Source organism: Enhydra lutris, unplaced genomic scaffold (assembly GCF_002288905.1).
Source record: "Enhydra lutris kenyoni isolate GAN:26980312 unplaced genomic scaffold, ASM228890v2 scaffoldscaffold81, whole genome shotgun sequence".
In the NCBI taxonomy this organism is placed as follows: domain Eukaryota; kingdom Metazoa; phylum Chordata; class Mammalia; order Carnivora; family Mustelidae; genus Enhydra; species Enhydra lutris.
The window spans coordinates 154,211-180,796 of NW_019154165.1; the positions used below are offsets into that span (position 1 = coordinate 154,211).

General features: G+C 38.2%; 1 protein-coding gene across 8 annotated transcripts in view; it reads left to right on the top strand.

Annotated features, from left to right (window-relative positions):
• The window catches only part of LOC111160989 (phosphorylase kinase regulatory subunit alpha 1), a 139,710-nt gene that overhangs the window by 40,492 nt on the left and 72,632 nt on the right, over window positions 1-26,586 (top strand). For 7 of the 8 annotated variants that reach the window (XM_022524407.1, XM_022524414.1, XM_022524408.1 and 4 more), the window contains 8 exons: window positions 2,429-2,527; window positions 3,521-3,667; window positions 4,652-4,705; window positions 6,255-6,377; window positions 9,637-9,732; window positions 10,639-10,746; window positions 12,684-12,762; window positions 25,120-25,254. In XM_022524407.1, the coding sequence (XP_022380115.1) occupies window positions 2,429-2,527; window positions 3,521-3,667; window positions 4,652-4,705; window positions 6,255-6,377; window positions 9,637-9,732; window positions 10,639-10,746; window positions 12,684-12,762; window positions 25,120-25,254 (841 nt within the window). The remainder of the gene's footprint in view (window positions 1-2,428; window positions 2,528-3,520; window positions 3,668-4,651; window positions 4,706-6,254; window positions 6,378-9,636; window positions 9,733-10,638; window positions 10,747-12,683; window positions 12,763-25,119; window positions 25,255-26,586) is intronic. The other variant, XM_022524411.1, reaches the window with a different exon arrangement.

Genomic DNA, 26,586 nt, shown 5'->3' on the forward strand with positions numbered 1-26,586 from the left:
TTTTAGAAGAAAAAACCCTATGTATATACAAAAAATAAAGTTAGATACAGTTAAGGATAAAATATGACTATAATAATGAAGGTTCAAAAAAGATTTTTTTTTATGAAAGGTATTGTTAGGATAAACTAGCTAAAAAACTTTAAAAGAGGAAAGGGTAAAAGTTAAAAAAAATTAGCAGAAGAAAAAAGTAAAATTAAAAAAATTAACTTTGCAAGACTGAAGAATCATGGGGAAGAATCCACGAATTCCATGATTTGCTTTCTCCTCCTCTGGAATTCTGCTCTTCTCCTTGCTAAGTGAACTTGGTCTTGGCTGGATTTCTTGTTGATCTTCTGGGGGAGGGACCTGTTGTAAGTGATTCTCAAGTGTCTTTGCCCGAGGTGGAATTGCACCACCCTTACCAGGGGCCAGGCTAAGTAATCCGCTCGGGTTCGCTTTCGGGAACTTTTGTTCCCTGAACACTTTCCATAGAGTTCCGGAGGACAGGATTGAAAATGGCGCCCTCCCAATCTCCGGCCCAGAGGAGCCGAGAGCTCGGGGCCCCACTCCTCAGTGTGCCCACAGAGAAAAGCGCTCAATCACTCCCATCTCCCTGGCCTCCGGCTGTGCTCCGAGCTCACCCAGCCTGTGACCAAGCTTCTCTGTCTCTGGCACACAGCCCCGCCTGGAGTCTCCAAACCCCACAGATCCCTGAGCTCTTCCAGGGGGGTCTCCCCGGATCTTGTGGGGTCCCTGCTCACAGAGCAGTGGCCTGTGACACGGATCACGATAAGGTAACCCCCAGTTGAGAGCTCACTCCTCGGCTCCGTCTCTGTAGCCCACTTCCCCGCTCTAATACCTGTGAGCTCTACGACACTCAGCCCCGATCCCTCTGTGACCCTGCGGGACCTGAGGCCATGCTCTCCCCGCATGGGCTTCACCCTGGGTTAGTGTCTGGAGCAATGGCCCTCAGTGGAGCAGACTTTTAAAAGTCCTGATTTTGTGCTCCGTTGTTTTGCCGCTTGCCAGGATCTGGCCCCTCCCCCCACAGTCTATCTTCCTGTCCCCTTGGATTCACTTCTCCACGGGTCCTACCTTTCAGAAAGTGGACAATTTTCTGTTTCTAGAATTGTTGCTCTTTTTCTCTTCGATGTCCTGTTGGATTTGTAGGTGTTCACAATGGCTTGATAAGCTATCTAGCTGATCCTCTGCTACATGATGTCATCTCAGCCTGCTACTTCTCCACCATCTTGACTCCTCTCCCCCAATCATGGTATCTTTTTAGGATATTCACTTCTCTCTGCAAACTCAGTGATGTGCCAATACCTAATGGCTGTTGCATTTTAATATCTTATATCCACACAACTTCTAGCATTTTTTATGTGCTGGTATCATAATTGCAGCTACCCTAACAAAAGGGTGGTTTACTGTGAATTCATCTGTGCCTTATTAAAATTATTTTTAAAGTATGGTGCTTGGCTTGATAATGCTATAACTTTATCTATCTATGCTGTATCTTTTTTTTAAATGCATTTTTAAAGAATTCAGCCACTGGAGATAAAGATAATAAAACAATAAGATTTTAAAAATAAAATGTGTATTTATTGACTTTAATTGACATATAACATTGTTTAAGTTTGGAGTGTACAACATGTTGATTCAGTACATTTTTATTGCAAAATGATTATCACCAAAGTGTTAGGTAACACCTCTATCACATCATATAATTATCGATGCTATTGTGAGTGGGATAGTTTTCTTTATTTCTTTCTCCAGATGTTTTTTTTGTTGTTAATGTACAGAAATGCCACTGATTTCTATATGTTGATTTTACATCCTGCAACTTTATTGAATTCATTGATTGGTTCCAATACTTTTTGGAGTTGGATAATGACAATTTTACTTCTTCCCTTCTGATTTAGATGCCTTTTGTTTCTTTGTCTTGCCTAATTGCTCTAGCTAGGTCTTCAAATATCATGTTGAATAAGAGTGGTATGGGGGGGTCACTCTTGTCTTGCTCCTGATCTTAGAGGAAAGCTTTCAATTTTTCACTATTTTTTTTGTGTTCATTTGAATTCCAGTTAGTTTCAGGTGTGCAATATAGTGATTCAACACCTACAACACCCGGTGCTCATCTCAGCAAGTGTTAGCTGAGGGTTTGTTATATATGGCCTTTATTATGTTCAGGTATGTTCCTTCTATGCTGAATTTGTTAAGGATTTTTATCATGAAGGGATGTTTGCAACCTCCATCTTAACTGTCTCTGGGATAATATGGTAGGCAAAGAAAAGCTCAGAGGCCCCTGGAAATAAAGAATGCTATGTTGTTTTTTCTGTTCTCCTAAACATATTCAAAATGACTTCATATGCACTGATATGATACTGGGGCACAGGGAGAAGAAATCCGTAATTTTTGTGGAAAACGTACTTTCTTTCCTTGCTCTTAATAGGCAGCCCTGGAAGCCCTGGATGAACTGGACCTGTTTGGTGTGAAAGGTGGGCCCCAATCAGTTATCCATGTCCTGGCTGATGAAGTGCAGCACTGCCAGGTAAGAGAATAATGAACAACATTATATAAAATGTTATTCTTACCCAGACTCAGAATGAGCATAGCTTTGAGAATAAAGAGACTTCAGAGTACATAATCTGATTTATTACCATGTGCCAAAAATGTTTTCTCCAATCTTCCTGTGCTAAGAATAAGCCTGATATAGCATGAACTATAACATAGATCACAGTCCTGTTCTCTCATCCATGGTTATAAAAGGATCCCATCATAGTATGTGGAATTCTCCACTGTTGTCCTATCAAGCACCTATGGGGTCTCCTTCTTTTCTAAATACACCAAGAGAACAAGAGGTGACTTATTTTGAGAGTTCTTCTTGATAGTGGCTTTGAAACATTCTCTTGTCCCCAGTTGACTCTAGGTTTAGATGTTTGGAGATTAGACTGTTTAAGTGGTAAATATGTATCTTTAGTTTTGTTTAGGGGTACTCTTTGTATTGAAAGAGTAAGGTTCTTCTCATTGGCAAGATGTCTTTCTCCATCTTCAACCCCTGATTAGATAACAATAATGAAAATAAACTCATCTTCTCATTTTAAAAATGTGAAATTTTCCCTGGAAAAGATAAATGTCAGCAGTGTAGAAGCTGAGCCTTCCACATCCTGCTTTCTCAGCACCTACATTTTCGCTTATCTTTACACTTCAGTGGTTGCTAATGGAGCAAGGGGATTGTGGACAGATGAGGTATAGAGTGTACTTTATCCATTAGCAGCTGTTTCAAAATCAGGATTGGGAACCATTGAGAGCAGTATTAAGACAAGGAATGATGTACAGAAATAGCTAGTTTTCTAAGCTCTCACTTAGAAGGTATTATTGAATTATTATGGAATTCACTGTTGAATATAATTGAATCATTATTATGGTAGATTTTCTTCCAAATGATCCTCTTCCACATAGATCTTTTGACTAAAGCTGTCAGTTTTATAATCCCAAGTTATTTACTAATGTGCCACTTTTGACTTCCTTTCTTCCTTTTTAGTCTATCCTTAATTCAATACTCCCCCGTGCTTCAACATCCAAAGAGGTAGATGCTAGTCTGCTTTCAGTTATTTCCTTCCCAGCCTTTGCAGTAGAGGATAGCCAGTTGGTAGAGCTCACAAAGCAAGAAATCATCACCAAGCTTCAGGTATGTCCATACGTGCCCTTCTTTTCTTTAAGGCTTTGACTTAAAGGACAAATTAATATTGTTGGGGGCCTTGAGTCAGTGATTTAACCAAATGATCAGAGTTAACACCACCAGTAATAAAACATACTGACGTCGTGTACCCCTGATACAGTGCCCTGAAAAGTGCACAGCACCAGTGTGGTATCCGTGCAAATAATGCCTCATCTCAGTCTAATCATGAGAAGACACCAGACAAAACCAAATTGAGGGACATTCTACAGATAACTGATGAGCTATTCAAAAGCATCAAGGTGATGAAAAACAAGGAAAGACTGAAGAACTGTCACAGGTTGGAAGAGACTAAGGAGACATGATAACTGAATGCAGTGGGATCCTGAAATGGATTTTGGAACAGAATAAAAAGCCATTAGTGGAAAAACTGGCGAAATCCAAATAAGTTCTCTAGTTTGGTCAATAGTATTGTACAAAGGTTAATTTTTTAGCTTTGATAATATAGAAGGACAGTGGATGAAGGGTAATAGAGATTCTCTGTACTCTTTTTGCAACTCTTCTGTAAGTTTCAAATTATCTCAAAATTTTAAAAAAATGTATGTTGTCGTTTTTTAAAAAGCCTGTTGCTCTCTTATGAGCTCTGTGAGCAGGACAACACAGATTAGTAATTGGGCTGTTATAGACTTATACTGTGGTGGAAAGATGGAGTAGATAATATTAGAAACTCTGCTGTAGGGAAGAGCCTGTAACTTAGCCCTCATTTGAACTCACATTGATTGCTGAAATCAGTTTCTGCTGCTGGTCTCATATCAGAGGTTTTTTTTTTAATTTTTTTATTTTTTTTTATTTTATTACTTTTTTTTATTTTTTTAAATACTATATCTGTGTTGGTGATAGGTCGGCACGTGTAGCTGTTGCAAAGGATGTATTTCTGATGCATTATATGACTGCACCAACGTACATGCTTCTGACTTCTTTTCTCTGCATTCCTAGGGCCGTTATGGTTGCTGTCGCTTTCTACGAGATGGATATAAAACTCCTAAAGAGGTAGATTTCTTTTACCCAAAATGAGTCCGTGGTAGAATGATCACTACTCTCTGCAGTCCATTCAGAGAAAATACTTGATGTATTATACGTTGGCTACCTGAACATAATTTTTTTTAAAAAAGTACTCAAAAGACAAAATACTAAGCTCACTGGTGATTCTCAAAATAATCACACAATAGGATCAAAATAACTCATGTTTGCTACCTTCATTGGGCTTAGTTGCCAAGTTTGATTTGTGAGTCTTTATGGATTAAATAAATTAGAGGAAGGTGCAGTCCTTTCACTTCTTTTTTTTATTTTTATTTTTTTTAAAGATTTTATTTATTTATTTGACAGAAATCACAGAGGCAGAGAGGCAGGCAGAGAGAGGGGGAAGCAGGATCCCTGCTGAGCAGAAAGCCTGATACGGGCCTCGATCCCAGGACCCTGAGATCATGACCTGAGCTGAAGGCAGAGGCTTAACCCACTGAGCCACCCAGGTGCCCCCAGTTCTTCTACTTCTTGCAGCTGGTTGGTTTCAGGAAAGAGCTACTGATAGATGCTTAAATTAGTGGATGAAAGTTTAAGCAGAAACAGGATATTTGAATAGTCTCAAAGTATCTCCCTTCCAAATATTTCATGATTACTAAGGGGAAAAGCTTTCCTTCGATAGATCTTTCTGGCCCTTTTCCACCTTTTGCAGTTGGTTAGTTCTAAACAGTACCTGATCTTGAAAAGTTAATATCTTCTGTTCCACTAATCAGAAGTTCTCTGCAGAATTGTCAGTGGAGAAAATTATTATTAAAGGGAATGAATGGTCAAGAAGAAGCACTTCACTGGCAATGTAAACATTGTTTAAGGCTTTTTTTAATCATTGAGCTCAAACTCTTCTGGTCTACTTCCCTTCTTCCACTTTATTCTTTAGCCCTATTGATTTCTATCTCTACCAACCTATTAAAATTATGCTTCAGAATATCATCAAAATCTCCTAAGTGGTCAATCCAATAGTCTTTACCCCATCCTTATTATACTTGACTTCTCTGTAGTACAGTACTGCTACCTACCTGCCCCTCCATTTTCATGACATTCTCTTCCCATTTAGTTTATACAACACTACACTATCCTAATTCTTCACTTTTTGTTCTTTCCTCACCATACTATGAGGGTTTACCAAGATTCTGTTCTTGGGTAATTTGTTCACTATATGCATGTACTACATCTGTAACTTGTGCTTCAAGTGTCACCTCGACGAGCATGGCTCCTGAACCCTCATCTCTTGTTGTCCTTGTAAACATTTCTATTTGTATGTTCTGCTACTACCTCAAACTTAACAAATATAAAATCACAATGAATCTCACTTCTACATATACCTACCCATGGTATCATTGTTATCCCAGTTCTACTAGTTACAAGTCACATCACAAAGTACTCTCAAAGGGAGGGAGAATCTGTACATGCTCTGCCTTCTCTAAAATAATCAGAAGCAAAAAGCTGTATTGTGATACCTTTGAATTAAAGACAGATGGCTGACTTTGCAGTGATAAGATAAACTTTATTGTGTTTTTACCAGGATCCCAGTCGCCTATACTATGAACCATCTGAGCTGAAGTTATTTGAAAACATTGAGTGTGAATGGCCACTGTTCTGGACGTACTTTATCCTTGATGGGGTCTTCAGTGGCAATGCAGCACAGGTAATATGCCGGGGAAAGAGATTTTCAGCAGAATGTTTTTAGTATGTCTTCATCTTTCAGTTAATGGCTGTGCTGACCCTGTGACCAAATGGAAGTCTTCCCTAATAGGGAAGAGACAGAGTCTTCCAGAGTCTTCTAGAGACTGATACTTGAGGGCACTAGGTTAAGAGTTGGAAGGCCTTTATGTTGCCATCATTCAGACTTGGCTTTTAACAAACATAGAGAGCAAAATGGCAAGCTCTGTCCACTTGCTTCAGTTGTTAGAGGTACTTGACTTTTCTTCCTGGCTGTGTGTGTGTGTGTGTGTGTGTGTGTGTGTATAAAATCTTGGAAATGATTTCTGACTTTAGCCCCCACAAAAAAACCCCAAAACAATGACCCATTTCCTTGCCCCCCCAAATATGACCATCATCACTTTTTTGAGCTATATGAATAAAGTACTTTAGAAATCATCATCGGTGTGGTATATAATGGATATAATGGATATAATATAATACAATATACATTGTATTCCATACAATGGAATACTATGCAGCCATCAAAAGAAATGAAATCTTGGCATTTGCGACGATGTGGATGGAACTAGAGGGTATTATGCTTAGCGAAATAAGTCAATTGGAGAAAGACAACTATCGTATGATCTCCCTGATATGAGGAAGTGGAGATGCAACATGGGGGGTTGGGGGGGTAGGAAAAGAAAAAAGAAACAAGATGGGATTGGGAGGGAGACAAACCATAAGAGACTCTTAATCTCACAAAACAAACTGAGGGTTTCTCGGGGGAGGGGGGTAGGGAGAGGGTGGTGGGGTTATGGACATTGGGGAGGGTATGTGCTATGGTGAGTGCTGTGAAGTGTGTAAACCTGGCGATTCATAGACCTGTACCCCTGGGGCTAATAATGCATTATATGTTTATAAAAACATTTAAAAATTATTTAAAAAAAAGGACACCATCATTGGAAAATAGTGAGACTGGGAGATTTGATCAAGGAAGTTTAGAGTCAGGCATTCTACAAATTGGCTATGGTCTAAACTTGAACATAAATCCAACACATTTGGAAGTCACTTATACTTGGCTACATAAAACACAATTTTGTGTAATTTTAATGCTTTGGCCAATATTAACCTGTAACTGCCAATATCACTTAAATAATAGGGTTACACCAAAGTTTCATGGGCCACAAAGTGCTGTTTTACTCTAAATTCCAGTAAATTAAAAGCCCTTTTAAAGAAAGCAAATAAGCAGTAATAGAAATAACCCACCCTATTTTGATTCTACCATTTTTCTCAGTCCTTCTCAAATTCCACAGAATTTTTTATAAGAAACTTTTCTTCCTCAAAGAAAGATGCATTTATCAAATGTGCCTATTAAGTACAAAACACATTCAGGCTTTTTGGACTCAGGGGCAGGGGAAGAGTTGGGAAACCTGGATTCTTTTTTACTCATTTTTTTCTGCTTCCCCCTGACTCTTGTTTTTAAAAGTTTTTATTTATTTATTTGAAAAAAGAGAGAGAGCACAAGTGGGAAGGAGGAGGGTCAGAGGGAGGGGGAGAAACAGACTCCCCAGTGAACACAGAGCCCAATGCAGGGCTCCATCCCAGGACCCTGGGATCATGATTTGAGCCTAAGGCAGAGGTTTAACTGACTGAGCCACCCAGGTGCCCGATTCCCTCCTGACACTTGAGTAGCCCAAATATAGTCATTGAATTCTTTGGTTTCTCTGTATACAATGGAAATAGTTTTTCACTCTTCTTTGAAGAAGATGTCCCTAAAGTTGTTTTTTTTTTAACTTCACAGCTGAAGATATACCATACGCACAAGAGACAGTCAGTTCAGCTATAATATGACATATATGTTTCTTGAAAATCACCATCTCTGCATATTTGAGAAATAAAAACTATAGGTCTCATGGGAAAATGAGGTTGGGGCACAACATTTCAAAAGTTTGCCAGAAGTACATACAAAATTATAGGAACCTGATAAACACAGCATTATAACTTTATGCACGTGAAATGGTTAAGAAATACATAAATACCACAGTAAATATGGCACTTGTACCTTGAAAAAGACCTTAGGTTTGCTCACAGATAAATGTGCACCCGTGTTCCTGCCAGCTCACCTGATGGGCTCCCATGCCCACCACCCTGCATGCCAGAGGAAAGGAACAAGAAAGATGGCAAAAGAGTGAGTGGAAGGAGAAAAAGAACATAGAACAGGCAGGATGAATACAAAACAAACTGAGGAGAAAGGGGAAGAAAGGAAAGAGAAGGGAAGGTACACAGAGTCATGGAGCTAGGCTGGCTGTGGGAAGGGAGCAGCTCAGGAGTGATTTTGAAGCAGTAGAAGGAGTGTTACCTGAAATCGGACAGAAAGTTCTAACACGGAATATGCGTGAGTGTGGTTCATTGTCCTCCTGAGGTGTGTGCATGTGTGTGTTTTGGGTATTCTTACTTGGGCTCAGTTCAGCTGAGTGTACTCTCATGTCAAAATCGTGCATAAGCAAATGTCCAATCCGTGTTCTGCTCAAATTGTTCCCTCTTACATCAAACACATTGGAATCAATTTGTGTTTTCAAAACAACTGTGATAGCAGAACTGTTTTTTCCACCATAAATTATAGTGTTTTTTTTCTTTTTTGTGTTTGTTTTTGCTTTTTATGTATTACTAATCTAATCTACAACAAATTGTTAAACAAACAAAAAAAACAATGAACTTCACTCAATGGAAACTTATTTTAGCAGTTAAATACGGTTTTAAAAGACAGTACATGTAAAGGTAAGAAGCTATATTTTGAGTAGTAGATAAAAACAGGCCAGTGGAGGCAGGCTGACTCGGGCTCAAATCCAGGCTCAACTTTATACTTGTTGTGTGGTCTTCTACAAGTTCATAACCTCTTTGAGCCTTATTTTTATTTTTTTCAGTAAAAAGGCTTTAATTGCATATACCTCCTAGGATGGTTATTAAAATTAAAGGTGTTATATGCAACTAATGAATCATTGACCATAACATCAAAAACGAATGATGTGTTATATGTTGGCTAATTGAATTTAAATTGAAAAAATTAAATGTGTTAAAGCACACAAAATTTCTAGCATAGTATCTGGCCTGTAATACACATGTAGTAAATGCTACTCTCCTTTCTTCTCCCTTGCCCTAGGTGAATATGCTCCTTTGCAATAGGAAGTTATTTGGCTATAACCCTCCCTGAGATCCCCAAAGGAAACTCTATAAACCTTTTTTTCCCTTTCTTTTATTTACAGGTTCAAGAATACAGAGAGGCTCTTGAAGCAGTCCTCATCAAGGGCAAAAATGGAGTCCCACTTCTGCCAGAGCTGTACAGTGTTCCTCCAGACAGGGTGAGTTGGACATGCCTTCGTAACATGGAGCTGGGAGAAAGAGGGCCATACCTCAATGGGACTGTTCCATTTGGGTCAAATAATTTCCAATTTTCTGACTTTAATGTTCTCAAAGTGAGTCTTTTGGTATAAGATGATGAAAATATGATTTAGGCCTTTGAAAATAAATTTTTAAAGCAGTCTCAGGTATGGTGCCATTGCATAGTGAGACAAGGGCAAGACCAAACATGATAATGGTAGTTTCATGGGTGTGTTACTTATCCTCAAACTCATCAAGATGCATACATTAAATATATAGGGCCTTTTTATATGTCAACCATACCTCAGTTTTCAAAAATTAATTGTTCAGAGATCAATTAAAAAAAAACTTAAGGCTGAGAGTGATACAGAGCTCAGTAGGCAGAACTAGAGTGAAGTTCTGTGTGAACTCTCAGGATTGGTATTCTCTGCTTTGAGGCCAGTAATCTGGGATTTTTTACAACATACTAGTATGTCTTCATTTTCCTGCAATGCCAGTTGGGAGCACCATTGTTCGTCTTCTCCATTCCAAAGAAGCATTAGCCATGGGAGAGTCTCTGTTTTCCATTCAGGTGGAGATGGATGGAATAAGCTCCTAGCAGCATCAGCCTCAGCATCTGAGAGCTTGTTAGAAATGCAGTTCTCGGGCCTTTCTCCACACCTACTCAGTTAGAATATGCCTTTGGACAAAATCCTCAGGTGATTTGTATGTATACACATTTAGAGGAGCCTTTTCCTAGACTGGAGTCATAGGGCTTGACTTTTCAGTGCATTGTATTTGTAACTGTTCTATGGGGTATGAGTCACAATCCAGATTCAGCCTTTTTGTTGTCCAGTATCTTTAACCTTCCATCACCTTTTGTGTGGCTTCTTTATCTTTTCTTTTAGGTTGATGAGGAATATCAAAATCCTCACACTGTGGACCGGGTCCCCATGGGCAAGTTGCCACATATGTGGGGTCAGTCTCTGTACATCTTAGGAAGTTTGATGGCAGAGGTAAGGAGAAACTTCAAGGCACTTCCACTTTTTTTCTTCTTCAGTCATTATAATAATCAGATTTGTGAGTAGCTCATTAAATCTGGATCTTTCTTTTGTCCTTTATATTCTGCCTTAATTATATCTTTTCCTCCAGGTCAGGTCCTTAGAGTGGAAGCATACCAATCCTTGACTAAAATTTTTTTCCCCTGGCAACCATGTCTCTCATACCTCCCAGGGCGTCTTACTTTGGCATCGGACTTGGAGCTGCTCTCTGATCAGGGACTAGATCTTGCCCTTTCAGAACAGCTCCCCCACCCCCCAGTGCTTTGCCTGGTGATTGATGCATGCACTGTGCTTAGATGGTAATGATGACTGATAATGGATTTAAGTATTAACTTTTTCAAGCAGTATAATGTTTCATTATTTAATTGAATAAACTGATTAGATAATTTTAGGTACCATGAAAAGTGGTTGGGAACATAATTTTTAAAAATTTATTGTTTGTATACTTTTTGCTGTGGGGCTTTTTAAATGTTTTTTATGTTAAATTCAGTTGAAATAACACCTTTTTGCCTTTTTTAAAAAAAGATTTATTTCTTTACTTGAGAGAGAGCACTCGTGTGTAAGCAGGGGGCGGGGCAGAGGGAGAGGTAGAGAAATCCTTAAGCAGATTTCCTGCTGAATGTGGAGCGCCACACAGGGCTTGATCCCAGGACCCCAAGATCATGACCTGAGCCGAAATCAAGAGTCAGATGCTCAATGACTGAGCCACCCAGGTGCCCCTTGGTTGAAACAGCTCTTAGTGAAGCACTTGGGAATTTCGTACTTAATGTCCAGCTTATTTTTGATATTGTGAGCTATAGTAAGGGCTCTCTTTCTCAAAGTTTTCCAGATTTATAGACAAATCTATTTCCCCATTGTAGGTTCTTATGGTAACCTATAAGTGAGGCTCCTAGAAGATCCGAGGAGCTATCCTTTCTGAGCCAGATTCTTTGACCTGTTTATGTATGACTGTTTATTTTTTGCAGCTGTTTTTTGTTCACTCTGTTTTGGATTTTTTTTCTCAGTTTTATTGAGGTATAATTGACATACATTAATGTGAATTTCAGGTGTACAGCATAAAGGTTTGATTATCTTTAGTTGATATTATGAGTAATATAGCAATAATGAGCAGAAAGATCTGCTTAAAGTAATCCTGACCTGATGACTTTCTCATTAAATTAAATGTGTGAAAAAGGAGGAGGTGAATGGTGTTTTTAAGGTAAAATGGGTGAATTCATCCCATTTCATCAAGGACAGAAATTCAAGTCAAAATGTATCTGCTGGAGCGCCTGGGTGGCACAGTCAGTTGAGCATCTGACTCTTCGGTTTTGGCTCAGGTTATAATCTCAGTGTCCTAGGATCGAGCCCCACATTGGACTCTGTGCTCAGCCCGGAGTCTGCTGGAGATTCTCTCCCTCTCCCTCTGCTCTTCCCCCTACTTACTCTCTCTCTCTCTCTCTCACAAATAAATAAATATTTCAAAAAAAAGATATCTGCTGATCAGAAAGTATAGCAGTCACATGAACAAATGAGAAAACAACAAGACTTAAATTATTGATGATAAGCATTGTGGTCTGATTGTCTGATTATATACATCCAGAGAAGGTGGAGGTATAACTAAAAAAAAAACAAACAAAAAAAACCAAAAACAAACAAAAAAAACCTTTCTGCTTGTCACTTGTATTTCCAACAAAGAACTTGTGGCCACCACTCGAAATTAATCCAGAAGAAATTAATTTGAATGTGAATTCAGGGTTCAGACATTTTTTATATAGTGAAGTTATTTGTTTCCTTTCCATACCTGCCTCTCACATGTTAAAGGGCAGGTTTTTGGCACAGGTACATTGTTTCTCCTCAAACATTAGCTTTTTCTTTGAGAAATAATAATCTGTCTTTTTATGGTTTTTCTTTAGGGATTTTTAGCTCCTGGAGAAATTGATCCCCTAAATCGAAGGTTTTCTATGGTACCAAAGCCAGATGTTGTGGTTCAAGGTATGGATTTTTATTCCCAGCAGCAGAAACTTTATATTAACGATCTGTTTTGGACTAGTAAATGAAGGCTTTGTTGTTTATCATTGGTTTTGTTAGGCTTCAAAAAGTATACAATGAACTCAGTTCTTTTTGGTTTCAAGATTGCTATTAATCATGAAAAAAATGCTTTGTAAGTGATGTTGACATTCTTAACCACTTATTACTTCTAGAAACTCTTTTTAGTTGTCATGATATTGTAGCCTTTAGATTCTCTCTTTCTTTCTGAACATTCCTTCTGTGCTTTTTCTGTTAATACTCCTTTCTTCTCATGCCCTTTTAATGGTTGTATACTTAACCTTACATTGTTGTCTCTGTATTTACACTCTATGTTAGTTTGCTTGTGCTGCATCCTTCAAAATACATTTGCTTCCATGGATCCAACTATTCCTTCTTTGGAGAGTACTGAAAACCTTTATTTTTTGTTCCTAACAATTAATTTAAATTTTGAGGTATCTACTCTATGCAAAACACTGAGCTAAGGTCTATAAATTCAAGTCCCAATATCTATGAAACATCTTTATCACTGATACTTCAAATGTAAAACTGATCTCTTTTGTCTCCATCCCATCCTTTCCCCTCTCTCATGATAAGTAGATCTTTCTACCTTCCTTATATCTTGTCGCGACCCTCACTATTATTTTAGTCTCCTAGGATATAAAGTTCCAAGTGATTTTTTAAATTATTTTTATTAACATATAATGTATTGTTTGCACCAGGGATACAGGTCTGTGACTCATCAGGCTTATACATTTCACAGCACTCATCATAGCACATACCCTCCCCAATGTCCATAACCCAACCACCCTATCCCTATACCCCCCACCCCCAGCAACCCTCAGTTTGTTTTGTGAGATTAAGAGTCTCTTATGGTTTGTCTCCCTCCCGATCCCATCTTGTTTCATTTTTTCCTTCTTGACTCTCCAGCGACACAATCCAGTACTAAGCTCCTATAAAATGTCTCTGGTCACTTGACTTCTGGGTTGGTGCTATATGGGAAATAATCCTGTGTAGTTTATTCTTCCCTTCCCATAAGACACTTTGTTCTCCTTTGAGGCTTATGCCATCTGGCTGTATTGATCTCCTGGTTGCTCTAATTCATTCATTTAGCATACAGCCTTCCTCTTCTTCCCCAATTCCTGCCATAGTGCTAGATTTCAGCATCATAATAAGTACTAACATTTTAGCCTCAAAATTCTTGGATACCCATAAACCTAGTGGCCTTTCCCTCCACCTCTATGTTATCCACTCATTTTGAGGACCAAACTTTAGAACTATTCCACCTCATATATCTCCCATTCCAGAAAATTCCAGTTTATGGTCATAGCTATACATTATTTCAGTTTTCTTTTTCTGGCCCGTGGCACTGTATCTATTGTCTCTGAGTCTGCTCTTCCCTATTTGTTGATCATTTAAATATCTTTTTTTTTTTAAGATTTTATTTATTTATTTGACAGACAGAGATCACAAGTAGGCAGAGAGGCAGGCAGAGAGAGAGGGGGAAGCAGACTCCCCGCTGAGCAGGGAGCCCGATGCGGGGCTCGATCCCAGGACCCCGAGATCATGACCTGAGTCAAAGGCAGAGGCTTAACCCACTGAGCCACCCAGGCGCCCGATCATTTAAATATCTTAATCACCCATGCACCATAATTCTACTATACCCACCAGAAAAAACATAGCCCCATATCAATCTTATAGTCTGCATTTTCTTTTTCTATTTTTTTATTTTAATTCCAATATAGTTAACATACAATGTTATATTAGAATCAGATGTACAATATAGTGAATCAACCATTCTATACCTTACTCAGTGCTCATCACAATAAATGTACTCTTTAATCCCCATCACCTATTTCAACCATTCCCGCACCACCACCAAGCTCCCCTCTGGTAACCATCAGTTTTTCTCTATAGTCTCTTTCTTGGTTTGTCTCTCTCTTTTTCCTTTGCTTCTTATTTCTTAAATTCCATGTATTAGTAAAATCATATGGTATTTCATATATGTTTTTTTATATGTACATGTATACCACCTCTTCTTTATTCACTATCAATAGACATTTGGCTGCTTCCATAATGTTGCTATTGTAGATAATACAGCCATAACATAAGGGTGCATATATCCCTTTGAATTAGTATTTTTATATTCTTTGGTTGAATACCCAGTAGTGTGATTAAGGGGTCTTTGGATAGTTCTATTTTTAACTTTTTAAGGAAACTCCATACTGTTTTCCACAGTAGCTACAGCAGTTTGCATTCCCACCAACAGTGTAAGAGCATTTTTTCTCCACATCTCAACAACACTTGTTGTTTCTTATGTTTTTTATTTTAGCCATTCTGACTGGTGTGAGGTGATTATCTCATTGTAGGTTTGCTTTGCATTTCCCCGAAGATGAATGATGTTGAGCATCTTTTCATGTGTCTGGTAGCCATCTGGATGTCTTCTTTGGAGAAATGTCTGTTTATGTCTTCTGCCCATTTTTTAATTGGATTATGTGTTTTTTGGGTGTTGACTTATATCAGTTCTTTATATATTTTTATACTAACCCTTTATCAGATATATCATTCGCAAATATCCTCTCCCATTCAGTAGCTTGTCTTTTAGCTTTGCTGTGCAGAAGCTTCTTATTTTGAGGTAGTTACAATAGTTTATTTTTGCTTTTGTTTCCCTTGCCTTTGCAAACATATCTAGAGAGAAGTTGCTCTGGCCTAGGTCAAAGAGGTTGCTGCCTGTGTGCTCCTCTAGGATTTTGATAGTTTCCTGTCTCGAATTTAGGTCTTTAATCCATTTTGAGTTTATTTTTTTTTTTTGTATGGCATAAGAAAGCGATCCAGTTCCATTCTTTTGCATGTAGCCATCCAGCTTTCCCAGTGCCATTTATTAAAGAAACTGTTTTTCCCATTGGATATTCTTTCCTCCTTTGTTAAAGATTAATTGACCATATAGTTGAGTTTATTTCTGAGCTTTCTATTCTGTTCTACTGATCTATGTGTCTATTTTTATGCTAGTACCATACTGTTTTGATTACAAGAGCTTTGTAATACAACTTGGAGTCTGGAATTGTGATACCTCCCATTTTTCTTTTTTTGAGTTTGACTTGACTATTTGGGGTCTTTTGTGGTTCCATGCAAATTTTAGGATTGTTTGTTCTTGTTCTGTGAAAAATGCTGTAGGTATTTTGATAGGGACAGCATTAAATATCTAGATTGCTTTGGATAGTGTAGATATTTGAACAATGTGTGTTCTTCTAAGCCATGAGCATGGAATGTCTTTCAGTTTCTTTGCATCATCTTGAATTTCTTTCATCAGTGTTTTAGGTTTTCAGAGTATAAGTCTTTTACCTTTTCAGAGTATAAGTCTTTTACCTTTTTGGTTAAGTTTAGTCATAGATATTTTATTATTCTTGGTGAAATTGTAAAAGGGACTGTTTTCTTAATTTCATTTTCTGTAGCTTCGCTGTTAGTGTAGAGCGATGCAACAGATTTCTGTGCATTGATTTTGAGTCCTGCGACTTTTCTGAATTCATTTATCAGTTCTAGTAGTTTTTTGGTGGAATCTTTAGGGTTTCTATATAGAGTATCATGTCATCTGCAAATACTGAAAATTTTATTTCTTCCTTACCAATTTGGATGCCTTTTATTTATTTTTGTTGTCTGATCACTATAGCTAGGACTATCCAGTACTATGTTGTATAAAACTGGTAAGGGTGGACATCCTTATCTTTTTATTGACCTTAGGGGAAAAGCTCTCAGTTCATCCCCATTAAGGATGATGTTAACTATAGGTTTTTCATAAATGGTCTTTATTATGTTAAGGTATGTTTCTTCTAAACCTATTTGGTTGAGGGTTTTTTTAAAATCATAAATGGATATTATACTCTGTCAAATGCTTTTTTTTTTGCATTTATTGAAATGGTCATATGGTTCTTATCCTTCCTCCTACTGATGTGGTGTATCACATTGATTGATTTGCAAATATTGAACCATGCTTGCCTCCCAGGAATAAATCCCAATTGATCATGGTAAATGGTTTTTTTAATGCATTTTTGGATTCGGTTTGCTAATATTTTGTTGAGGATTTTTGCATGTATATTTATGAGAGATACTGGCCTCTAGTTCTCTTCTTGTGGTGTCCTCATCTGGTTTGGGTATTATGGTGATACTAGCCTCACAGAATGAATTTGGAAGTTTTCTTCCTCTTCTAACTTTCAGAAAAGTTTGAGAAGAATACGTATTAACTCTTCTTTAAATGTTTGGTAAAATTCACTTGTGAAGTCCTCTGGTCCTGGACTAAATGTATAGTAGAATTCGCTTGTGAAGCCCTCTGGTCCTGGACCTTTTGTTTGTTGGGTTTATTTGGTTACTGATCAGTTTCATTGCTAGTAGTTGGTCTGTTCAAATTTACTATTTCTTCCTGCTTCAGTTTTGGTAGGTTATATACTCCTAAGAATGTATCCATTTCTTCTAACTTGTCCAGATTGTTGTCATATAGTTTTTCATAATGTTTTCTTACAATCCTTCATATTTCTGTGGTGTCGATTGTTATTTCTCCTCTTTCATTTCTGATTTTCTTTGTTTGGGTCTTTTCTCTTCTTTTCTTGATAAGTCTGGGTAGAGGTCTATCAATTTTGTTGTTCTTTTCAAAGGACCAGCTCCTGCTTTCATTGTTCTGTTCTATTCTTTTTTCAGTTTGTATATCATTTATTTCTGCTCTAATCTTCATTATTTCCTTCTGTCTGCTGGTTTTGGGTTTTGTTTGTTCTTTTTCTAGCTCCTGTAAGTGTAAAGTTAGGTTGTTTATTTGAGATTTTTCTTGCTGTCAACATCCCTCTTAGAACCATTTTTGCTGCATCCCAAAGATTTTGGACCATTGTGTTTTCATTTTCATTTGTTTCCATGGAATTTTTTAAAAGATTTTATTTATTTATTTGACAGAAATCACAAGTAGGCAGAGAAGCAGGCAGAGAGAGAGGAGGAAGCAGACTCCCTGCTGAGTAGAAAGCCCAATGCGGGGCTCGATCCCAGAACCCTGAGATCATGACCTGAGCCAAAAGGCAAAGGCTTTAACCCACTGAGCCACCCAGGCGCCCCTCCATGGAATTTTTTATTTCTTCTTTGATTTCCTAGTGGAACCATTCATTATTTAGTAGCATGTTATTTAACCTCCATGTATTTATGCTCTTTCTAAATTTTTTCTTGTGGTTGATTTCTAGTTTCATAGTGTTGTGGTCAGAAAAGGTGCCTGGTATGACTTCAACCTTTTTAAATTTGTTGAGACTTATTTTGTGGCCTAACATGTGATCTCTTCTGGAGGATGTTCCATATGAACTTGAGAAAAATGTGTATTCTCACGTTTTAGGATGGAGTGTTCCGAAAATATCTGTTAAATCCTTATGGTCCAGTGTATCATTTACAACCACTGTTTCCTTGTTGATTTTCTGTTTGGATGAACTGTCCATTGAAGTAAGTGGGGTGGTAAAGTCCCCTACTATTACTGTATTCCTGTCAGTTAGTTCCTTTATGTTTGTTATTAATAGTTTAATGTTTTTGGGTGTTCAATGTTTGGTGTATAAATATTTATAACTGTCATATCCTCTTTTGGACTGTCCCCTTTATTATTAAATAGTGTCCTTCTTTGTCACTTGTTACAACCTTTGTTTTAAAGTCGTTTGTCTAATATAAATATTGTTACCTCAGCTTCCTTTTGACCTCTATTTGCATGATAAATGTTTCCCTATACCTTCACTTTTAATCTGCAGGTGTCTTTGGGTCTAAAAGGGGTCTCTTATAGGCAGCTTATAGATGGGTCTTGTTTTTTTATCCATCCTGTCACCCTATGTCTTTTGATTGGAGCATTTAGTCTATTTACTTTTAAAGTACTTAGTTAGATATGTATTTATTGCCTTTTGGTTACTTGTTCTGTGGTTGTTTTTGTAGTTTTTCTCTGATCCTTTCTTCTCTTGCCTTCTTTCATGGTTTGTTGCCTTTCTTTAGTGATATACTTGGGTTCCTTTCTCGTTATTGTTTGCGTATCTATTAGTGGTTTTGGATTTGCAATTACCATTCGGTTCGTATATAACATCTGCATATAGCAGTCTATGTTAAGTTGATTGTTTACATTTAAACCTATTTTTTATTCATGTCCCCCCACATTTTAGGTATATGGTATCATATTTTACAACCTTTTATTTTATGAATCCCTTGACTGTTATTTACAGAAATACTTATTTTTACTGCTTTTGTGTTTTTTTACTTTTGATACTCTCACTTACGGTCTTTCCTTTCTACTCCTTTCTTGTAGGGCTCGTTTAGTGGTCATGAACTCCTTTAGTTTTTATTAGTCTAAGAAACTCTTTATCTCTCCTTCTATTCTGAATGATAGCCTTGTTAGATAGAGTAACCTTGGCTGAAGATTTTTTCCTCCCAGCATTTTGAATATATCATGCCATTCTCTTCAGGGCTGCAAAACTTCTGCTGAAAAATCTAATAGCATTATGGGGTTTTCCATGTAAATGTCTTCCCTCTTGCTGCTTTTAAAATCCTTTTTTAATACTACTTTTTGCTATTTTAATTAGTATGTGTCTCAGTGTGCACTTCCTATGGTTGATTTTTGTGTGGGGATCTCTATGCCTCCTGGATGTGGATGTTTCCTTCTCCAGATTAGGGGAGTTTTCAGCTATTATTTCTTCAAATAGATTTTATACCTCCTTTTCTCTTTTTTCTTCTGGGATCCCTATAATGTGAATGTTATTACACTGATGGCCATCACTGAGGTCCCTAAGATTATTCTCAGTTTGTATACTTTTTTTCCTCTCATTTGCTCAGCTTGGTTACTTTCCATTACTCTGTCTTCCAGGTCATTAATTCATTCTTTTACTTCTTCTAGCCTGCCATTTATTACATCAAGTGTATTTTTAATTTCCATTATTGTTTGTTTCACCTATGTTTGGTTTATTTTTATGTCTTTGTTAAAGGTCTCCCTGATGTCCTCTACTCTTTTCTCAAGGTCAATGAGTACCTTTATAATCACTATTTTAAATTCTCTATCAGGCATACTACTTATATCTGTTTCACTTAGCTCTCTTGCTATGGTTTGGTCCCTTTCTTTCTTTTGTGACATATTCCTGTTTCCTCATTTTGTCTACTCTCTGTTTCTGTGTTAAGAAAGTCAGCTACTTTTGTTGCTCTTAATGATATTGGCCTTATGACGAAGAGGTCCTATAGAGCCCTGCAGTGTAGTGTCCCATTCCCAAGGACCTGGTGCTACAAGGAGTATCTTCTATGTGTGCTGTGTATGCCCTGCTATTGAGTCCTGGCCTCTTTTTCCTTCAGTCCAGTTGTCTGCAGAGGCTCTCTTTGCCTGTTGTGGTCAGTGTTTGCTCCTCAGTTGGGTGGGGGCATGTTTTAACAAGGTGCGCACCTGTCAGCTTGCAAAATGAGACCTGCCACAACCACCGGAACTTCAGCCCCACAGAACATGTGGATTGGGAGATAAGGTGTTGGTGGGGTTTGCACTTGTATTCTAGGGGAGGAGACTTGCAGCACCATGACTGAGGCAAGGGTGACTGGAAAGGGCAAATCTGCCCCAGCACAGGAGTGAAAGGGTTTGGTGTAAGCAAGTTAGGTAGCAAGTTTCAGAGCTGTGCTGGTTCCTGGGCATGTGGTTATGTTTTTTGCCGAGGGGTAGAACCTCCTTCATTCCTAGAGGGGTCTCTCTGTGATCCCTGCCTCTCTAGGACATGCTCTGAGATGAGTAAATAACTCTCCCTCCCATCTGCCCCCAGCATTTTCAAACTGCTGCTTCCATGCTGTATCTCTGCTGGCTGTTTGTCCTGTAGTCTTTTAAAGGGCAGGACTCCACTTCCTAATGCTCTCTGGGTTCTCCCAGAACCAAGATTCCTGATTTTTTAAATTCCAGGCTTTAAGTCCTGCTGGTTGTAAGAATTCACAAAATTCAGCCCCTCTCACTTTCAAAGGAAACATGGAGATTCATCTTCCCTGTTCAGGCTTCCCAGTATAACAGTCTGTTTTTTGCCCTTCTCTGTGCCGCCAGCTTCCTCCCCACTATAGATGGCCGTGGTCCATTTTGTAGTGAAGAAAGTCAGACTTTCTTCGGTGTGGCCTTTTCTCTACCTTTAGTTGTGGAGTTTATTCTGCCAGTCTTCAGATCGTTTTCTGGGTTGTTTACACTGATGTGAGTGTTATCTAGTTGTATCTATGGGATGAGACAAGCTGAGGGTCCTCCTACTCTGTCATCTTCCCACCCTCTCCCATTCTGCATTTTCTGATCCTATACCTGGCCTGCTAAAACTACTAGAAAAAAAATCACACAAATGAGCAGATGTAATTCTGCACTGTGATTCTGTAGTCTCCAACTCAACTAGATTCACAGTGCCTCTTGCTGCTCCTTGTTCTTACTGTTACTCAGCATTTTCATTTTTTTTCAACCAGGATTCCAAATCTGTTTTCAGCCCCATCCCTTACTTTCATCCTCTTTCTTGGCTTGCTTTTAAAAGCAGCTTCCTTCCTTCCTTCCTTTGGCCTATCTTAATCTAGCTAGATAATCTTAATATTCTGATTGTTGTCAGTTTCCCAGTCCCCCACCACAATCTTGCTTATATTTTCACTCATCCTTGTCTCCTTTTCTCTGGTCTTAGAAAGGGTGTTTCTTCTCTTAGAGGCCAACTCCTCCTTCTAATGCTTGATCCTATCCTCTTCCACAACATTCCTAGAAAACTACTCTTTCCTGTTTCTTCAAACTCTTCCTCTCGGTTGGTTCTGGTTTTTAGTTTATTTACATATTCAGCTCCCTCTAGTTATCCTTTCTTTCCTTTCTCATCTGAATTTCCACTTTATATTCCATGCATTCTACAATCCTTTCCAGTCCTGCTTACTATTCCTCTGAAAATGCTTTTGCTTAAATTATTGAAAAATTCAGTAGGTATCTTTCAACCTACATCTTAGTAGATCTTTCTGTTTCACTTATTGTTTATCTTTCTGGAAACTCTTAACTCCCATGTCTTCTGTGATACCATCCCTTGGATCTTCTTCAACCTAAATTTTGCAATTTTCTGTCTCAATCTGGGCTTCCTATTTTCTTTGCCCCTTAACTGTTGGTATTTCTAGGAGTTCTGTCCATTGACCTTCTGACTTAGAATATTTGTTCTTGTCTCTCAGTCTCCTCCTATTCCAAATCTTCTCCCTTTTCTTATCTCCTTGATTCTTTGCTCTCAGAAGATAACTTCACCTCCTATACCATAAAGAAAATATAAGCCTTGGGACAAAAACTCATTTCTACACCAGGCTTTTCTTCATCTGCCCATTTCTTATATGTTGAGCTTCCTCAAGGTTATATTCTGGGTTCTCTTTTCTTTTTCTCTATGTATTCTCCTTGACCCATCTCATCTATATATGCTAATGACTCCTGAATCTATATCACTGTTCTTTAAGACAGCCCCACTTGGATGTTTTACATGCACTTGAAACAACATGTCTAAAATTACTCCAGCTGCACTCTCCTACTATTATATCACCCATGCCTGCTTTTCTCCCTATATGCCTGTGTCATTAAAGGCACAGCATTCTCTTAAGCATTCTCTTAGTTACACATATAAATACCTGGGGAATCATTCTCAATATCTCCCCCCTCTCACCTCCTATATTCAATCAGTTAACAAATCCTGATTTCTTTACCTTCTAATTAACTCTGAAATCCATCTAGTCCTCTCTAGTATAAATGTCATGATCCTAATCTAAGTAATCAGCATCTCTCACTTGCCTTAGTGCAATAAATTTTTAAGTGGTATCCCTGTCTTCACTCTAGGCCCACAACAGTCTACCAGTTTATTCTTTAATCATCAAACATGAATATGTTCTTTTTTAAGGTACAGTTATAGACATATTAATCCCCTGATTACAACTCTCCAAGGGTTTTTATTGCCAACCTCCTTCACATGGCTTATAAGGCCCTTTATGATCTGGTGCCTGACCCTGTCTCCATTGTCATTTTTTTGCAATGACCCCTTCACACTCCATGCTTGTGCTGTAAAGAACATTTTATAATTCCTAGATCTGCCCTGTTCCATGTCGCCCTTGAACCTTTGTCTATGCTGTTTCTTCTATCTAGAACAACTCCCTTACTTTTACCTTCTCCTCTGCCAGATTAATTTCTATTCAGCCTTCTAGCAGAACTCAGTATCAATGTCATTTTCTCCAGGGATCATGTCTATGTCTGTACTCCTTGCATTTGGCTGTGCTTAGCACATAGGTGGAATTTCCTAAATATTTTATAAAACATAAAGTTTAAAAAAAAAAAAAAGCTCCGCTGTTGGGGTTGAAAGTGTTCCTAGCACACCAAATCATTTGATTCTCTTCCTATGCATTGCCCTCTGCAGAGCCCTGAAGCTCAGTAGAATGCAGTTAGGTAATCATCGCCCAAAGATAAATTACAAAATCCTTAAAGTGAAACATATGCACTCCATAAAGATCTAGCCTCTGTCTGCCTTTCCAGATTCTTTTTTTTAAACCACTGTGCAAAATGTTTTATGCAACAACAATATTGAAGTATATGTAGTTCTCTTCACCCAACACACATTCTTTTTTCATTTCCATGTTTTGTGATTATCATGTACTTTATACCTAAAATGGATTTCCCCATCCCTATTCCCTTCTTTCTCCTGGCTAAAGTTCATTCTTTCAAACTCAGCTTAGACATCATCTCTTTCAGAAAGCCTTTTCTGAAAGCACTCTCCTCCTGTCCCAGACTTGATAGGTGTCACTCTCCAGGGCTTACAGTGTTTTGTGCATCTCTCTAGTTACCTAGCAACTTATTTTATAATTGGCTTATGTGTATGTCACTTCCATCACACTGTAAGCTCTTTTTTTTTTAAGATTTTATTTATTTATTTGACAGACAGAGATCACAAGTAGGCAGAGAAGCAGACAGATAGAGAGAGGTGGAAGCAGGCTCCCCGCAGAGCACAGAGCCCGATGTGGGGCTCGATCCCAGGACACTAGGACCATGACCCGAGCCGAAGGCAGAGGCTTTAACCCACTGAGCCACCCAGGTGCCCCCACACTGTAAGCTCTTAAAGAGAGAGACTAACTTATCCATCTCTTTATCCCTAGTGCCTAGAATAGTACTTTGTCCATTTAGGTGCTTAGCAAATGTTTGTTAATGAATGAATGGATGACCACGTGTGTTTTCCTGGACTTTCCTTAGCCCACTATCATTCTTCCTTTGTTTCTTTTCCCTGGGGAATCTTTGTCATTTTCATGTTTCTAGTTATAAGTAATCGAGATTGTGTTATGTCCAGGGGGCCCTATGATTGCCAAAAGCTGCATATCCTGATCCAGACCAACAGCAACACAATACCATGAGGCTCCCAAGATAGAAAGACACACACACACACAAACACACACAAATATACACGAAAGATAATGGCAAAGAAAAAAAGTGCACTCTGTTAACTAGGCTTTTGTCCCAAACACTCAACATAGAAAATACTAGTAAACTTAAATGAACCAAATGGTACCTTCATTATCACATAAACCCAATTCAGCACATTCACCAGCACTGGAGAAACAGAAATAGGGCACATATTTGCTCTCAGTCCTTAGTGTCAAGCCAACTGAGGCCCCACTCAGATTATTAGCCCCCAGCCAGGTATCTGTCCCCTAGAGGGAAAGTAAACAGAAGAGTCAGGGAGCTGGCATGGCCTCCTCCCTTGTGACTGTGATAAGCACTTCAGAAACATGAATATAACAGGAATAAAAGGGAGCTGTCCAGGCTTGGCAGGCTCAGAGTCTAGAGCCTACCCTCCTAATCCCAAAACAACCATATGCAGTTTTAACTATGGCATCTCAATACTTTATTCCCAGTTTCCCTTGTCTTCTACCATTCTCTGGCTATAGAATAATTCTTATTATTTGGGTGTTCTTTATTACCCTCAAAATCCTGTCTGGTCTTAAGGATATGAAAGAGCCTTGGAACCAAAGCTGTAACATACCTTGTGTTGGATTTTTTCCCCCTATTTAAATGTGGAATCTCAGGTATAAAGAGTATGGCATTCTCTAGGAGCACCTTGCACTTAGCCAAAAAAGCAGAATCTAATACTTCAGGCATGAGTCCTTTTTCCTTTTCCATTTAGATAATTGTGTTATGTACCTAGCATGATACTTGTTTCATCAAAGTTCCTCAATAACTGTTAATTTCCTCCCATTTTCATTCTCTTCCCTTCAAAAGAAATTACGTGGCTTGAGAGATTTGTAGGTTCCTATTGAAATAAAAGTTTCTGTTGACCTCATCTTCTTTCCTTCCTGTAGTTTCCATTCTAGCTGAGACAGAAGAAATCAAGGCCATTTTGAAGGACAAGGGGATTGATGTGGAGACCATTGCTGAGGTATACCCTATCAGAGTACAACCAGCCCGTATTCTCAGCCACATTTATTCCAGCCTAGGTAAGGAGATTGGCCTTAATAATCAGTCATTATAATAATCAAAGCATTATTCGGAACAGGCTGGTTTCTTTTCTTTTTAATCTTGTACTGCTTTATTAAACTGGATCTGAGAAGGAATTCAGAGTCTCTGGAACCTAAGTTTCTAACCCAGTATATCCTGAGCAAGCTTGATAATTTTGAATGTGTTTATGAATCCAGTATATAGGGTGTGACTGTTAGCAAACAATACTGTATCTTCATTCCAAGTGCATGCTTAACTAACATGTTCTCCCCTTTCTTGAGGCATATATTTCCATTCTGAATACATGTTAATTTTATGTAAAGCAATAGCCAAGGAACGTTTTTTTAGGTCTTTTATACCATGTCATGTAATGAATTGGTTGACAATATTACAAAATTCCACTTAATCTAATACTTATTTTAATTATTACTCAATTTTTATCTAATTTATTAAACTTAATGATAGACACATTAAGCAGATTACTACAAATTACAAAGTTATACAATTTATTACAAATTTGACATTAAACCAATCACTGCACCATTAACTAAAAAAAAAGGCTCTGCAAATTTCAAAACTACTCTTGTGGAAGACTCATTAATGGCCCCCAAAAGCATATAGGTCCTAATTCGTGGAACCTATGAATATTACCTTATATAGCAAAAGAGACTTTGCAGGTATGATTAATGTAAGGAGCTCAAGATGAGGAGGATTGTCCTGGATTTTCCAGGTAGACCTTAAATGTAATCACAAGTATCCTTATAAAAGGAAAGCAGAGGGAATTCAGATGATAAAAGGCAGTGCATGTGACAACAGAAACAAGAGATTGGAGTGATGTAGCTATGAGCCAAAGATATCCAAGGAATGCCCAGCCCCTAGAAGTTAGAATTGGCAAGGAAGAGACTCTCTCCTGGAGATTCCAGAAGAAACCAGCCCTGTTGACACCTTGATTTTGTTTTTAGTCCTGAAAGACTCATTTTGGGCTTCTGACCTCCAAAATTGTAAGAAAAGAAATAGGTGTTGCTTTAAGCCACTGAGTTTGTAGTACTTTATTAACAGCAGGAATAGGAAGGTAATACAGATTTTGGTACTAGGAAGTGGGGTGATACTGTAACAAATATCTAAAAAATGTGGAAGTGGCTTTGAAATCAGGTAATGAATAGAGGCTGAGAGAATTTTGAGTCACATGATAGAAAAAGTCGATACTGCTTTAAACAAACTGTTGGTAGAAATAAGGATGCTAAAGGCATGGCCAGTGAGGGCTCAGAAAGAAATTAGAAACATGTTATTGCAAACTTGAGGAAAAGGATTCTTGTTGTAGTGACAGAAGG